Raw genomic sequence first — 3386 nt, 5'->3', positions numbered from 1 at the left:
GCTGCAGGGGGCTCAGCCACAGCTTTCCCTCCCTGGTGCAGCCTGACCAGCCCATCCGTCCCCTATCAAGTGGTGGCTTCCCTACATGCTGCTGCACTTTCTCCCTACCTGTGCCAGCTGGTCCCAAAAGGCAGGAGGCTCCACCGCCACTTCTTCTGGCCAGTGCTGACCCAGCCGGGCATCCGTGGGAAGCCAGCTTCAGCCACATGGTGCCCCGGATGGAATGGGCCCAGCCGGTTGGCACCGGCCAGGAAAAGCAGCGTGCAGCTGAAGCTGGCTTCCCATGTGCTGCTGGGGACGGGAGGAGGCCGGCCAGGTCGGTGCTGGCTAGCAGAAATGGCGGCGGAGCCATGTGCAGGCAGGGGGAAAATGCAGCTGAGCCCCTGCTGCTCCGGCCAGGCTCCTCCCGTCCCGAGCGGCACACAGCTCTGCCGCCACTTCTGCTGGCTGGTGCAGACCCAGCGGGCTCCTCCCATCCCCAACAGCTTGTGGGAAGCCAGCTTGAGCCGCATGCTGCTCTGGATGGGACGGACCCAGCTGGAGTGTTTACTTTCATTTCCTGTTGCAGCACCTTGGGCCTCAGAAAATGCCTTGGTGGGCCGCATGTTGGACAAGCCTGCAGTAGTGGGTTCAGAAAGAATGTCACTGTCTGAAGAGCCTGCCCAGCTTGAACAGCTGCGTATTGCAAAGCTAAATGGCTGTGCTTGATCTTCCCGCTTCTGTTAGTCTGACAGAGGTCACGTTGTGGAACTGGCACTGATGGGGGGCGGAGGTTTTGTGCATCCAGCCATAACCAAACGTGCTTCTTTTTTTGTTATGGATATGGTTTAACATGTTGACTCAACAGTCTGTGTTGAATCCTGGAGCTGCCATTGAAGAAGAGATTCAACTAATTCAACCTCACAAAAAAGAAAAACACAGGTCCCTATTTCCAGTTACAAATTAAGCTAGGTTGCTCCCTCTCAATTATGTCATGATTTCTTCAGCTGTCCCAGCTTCCCAGAAGAATGTAACTTTTCATATGAGTATGCCATAGTGTCAAACTGGGAAAAGATACTATTAAAAAAAAAAGTTTCCACCCCTCTTGCAATAGGCCGTCTGTATACCGTGCCATTGGTTTGCAAGATTTGTGCAGAATAATAAGTTCGGTAAAACATTAATGCACAAACATTAGTTGTTACATTCTTTTAGTGGAAAAAATATCTGTGACTCGAGAAGGAAAGATGGTCTGGTCTCTCAAACTTGCCTGTAGATTTTAGCAAATTTGATTGCAAACATGTTGTGCAATACTTCAATTTGCTTACTCTTTAACTGCAAACAAATAGTCCTTGTTCAGAGGGAGAGTGTAAAGCTGGCAAGTTATTGTCAACCCAAGGCCCCTCCACTTTAATGGAGCATAGTCCAAACAGAAAAGCTTTTGTTAGTATAATGTAAAGAAAAATGCAAAGAGTTATTAAAGATTTTCATGGTGTACATAAAGTGAGACCTGATTTTTCTTAGAGAGGCCATTTTATATAAATGCAGAGAGGAGGCCACTATTTAAAAGGGACAGATCTTCCTGATCTGTAGGTGTTTGTATATGCTGTATTGCTAACCGCAAATGGGAATGGTGTCTCATTTCAAGAGGTAATAGTCTAGTGCACAACAGATAGCTTTGCAGTTTCTATATTTAGTAGGCATCGGTCAATAAAAATATTTGTGCTGTTTACCATAGGAAACGGATAACAAAGGAGGAGACTATTAGTAACTTACGCTGTTTAATCATGAGTTCAGGTAACACATCATCAAACCTGTTTTGAGTGTATTTTCTCTGACATGGAGTTATGGCTGCTTAGAAAAATTAATGCAAAAGAGCTTCTATTAGTAGTGCACAAAGTTGAGAGAGAAGAGAAATGCAAGAGATCAACTCTGATGTGCCTTTAGCTTCTTTAGGTGTTTCTCAGTGGTGATATTTTTACTGTTTTTAACCTCTATGGGCCGTGCCTGCTTTCTGTTATGCCGTTTAGTTCAGAGAGGCGTGTGAGCTGAGCTCTTGGCTTTAATTTGAACCATAGCTAGATGGTGATTAACTCAGTGAGTTAATCAGTACTCTGGACTTTTTCTGTTTTTAAATAAACTTTCTCAATTGCAGTTTGAATTTGGCATGAATCTTGAAGACTGAGCTTTCTTCTAGATTTTTCTTTCTCATCTGAGTGATAAAAATGGCAGAAAGAAAATAATAGCGGAATGTGTTGGGCATATATTTGCATGTATTAATGCATGAGCGTGTAGAGTGAAATAAATGGCAACTTTTCATTGCTAGTCTGTTCTAGTAATAATGATCCACATATGATTTATTGAATTTCTTTGTTCTAGTGCATCGTTCATCTACCAAAGAATCGACAAGTGTATTTCCAGGGCACCAGTCATCTCTGAATTATCTGAGGCCCAAAAAGCAGCGGCCTCAGATGTTGAACTTAAGCAGTACTCAAATGTCAGGAGTACTGAGGCCAAGACCAGCTGGATTAGACAGTCCCTCAAGTAATCGCTATGCAGGAGACTGGAGTAGCTGCGGGGAAAATTACTTCTTAAACCCAGTAGAGACCCTGAATGAAGCAGACTATAATGTCCCTTCAGAAGATACAGAAAGCGGGGAAGACTGTAGCAAAGTTGATGGATCAGATGCACTGATTAAGTATCCAAAATCTGTGTCCCGAGAACACACATTTCATACTTATTTGAAAATGCAAACAATAGATTCAGCGGTGGACCACAAAGTAAACCTCAAAGATCTACAAGAAAGTATTGATACTCTGATAGGAAACCTGGAGCGGGAGCTCAACAAAAACAAATTGAATATCAGTTACTAATACTTGCCCAGTATGGTACCCCGTGATGTTGTTTCCCTGTTCTTTGCCCTACCTCTCCCACAAAAATGTCGCTTAGTGTGTGGAGTTCTGAATACTTTGTGGCATAGTCTTGGCCCACCTTGAATTAATATATTTATTTTAGACATTCCTTCACTATGCAGCGTTTTCCCTATCCTTTGCCCTTGCCCTTGCCCTCTGCATTTTAAGATGCAATGTTAGGCAATGTGAAATGACTCTAGAAAATAGTGACATTTTCCCCCCAAGAGGATTCTGCACTTTGGAAGTTCGCGCTGGGTGACAGGAGGTGAAGCTACATTGCTGTCTGCTCTGTATAGCAACAGGACTCCTCCTTCCTGAAAGTCTAGATCTGGCATAAAGGTTCATCTTTGAAGAAGATTGGTGCTGCTGAACCTGTGTATTGCAGCATGAACACAAGGTAGATCACATCTTACCACATTTGTCACCTTTTCATTTGCAATGCAAAGGCTGCTATAAAAAATGCTTTATATATCTAAACATATATATATATATATATAT

General features: G+C 43.8%; 1 protein-coding gene across 5 annotated transcripts in view; it reads left to right on the top strand.

Moving 5' to 3' along the window:
* Positions 1-3386, top strand: part of SYDE2 (synapse defective Rho GTPase homolog 2) — a 113587-nt gene that overhangs the window by 71790 nt on the left and 38411 nt on the right. For 4 of the 5 annotated variants that reach the window (XM_019501544.1, XM_019501541.1, XM_019501543.1 and 1 more), the window contains exon 6: positions 2356-3285. In XM_019501544.1, the coding sequence (XP_019357089.1) occupies positions 2356-2849 (494 nt within the window). In that variant the 3' untranslated portion in view covers positions 2850-3285. Of the gene's footprint in view, positions 1-1714; positions 1774-2355; positions 3286-3386 lie in introns of those variants that run through there. The other variant, XM_019501545.1, reaches the window with a different exon arrangement.

This window comes from Gavialis gangeticus, unplaced genomic scaffold (assembly GCF_001723915.1).
Source record: "Gavialis gangeticus isolate Ggan-Ray unplaced genomic scaffold, GavGan_comp1, whole genome shotgun sequence".
Lineage (NCBI taxonomy): Eukaryota > Metazoa > Chordata > Crocodylia > Gavialidae > Gavialis > Gavialis gangeticus.
Note: the sequence above shows the minus strand (reverse complement) of the source record. Positions and strands in the feature narration are given on the sequence as shown.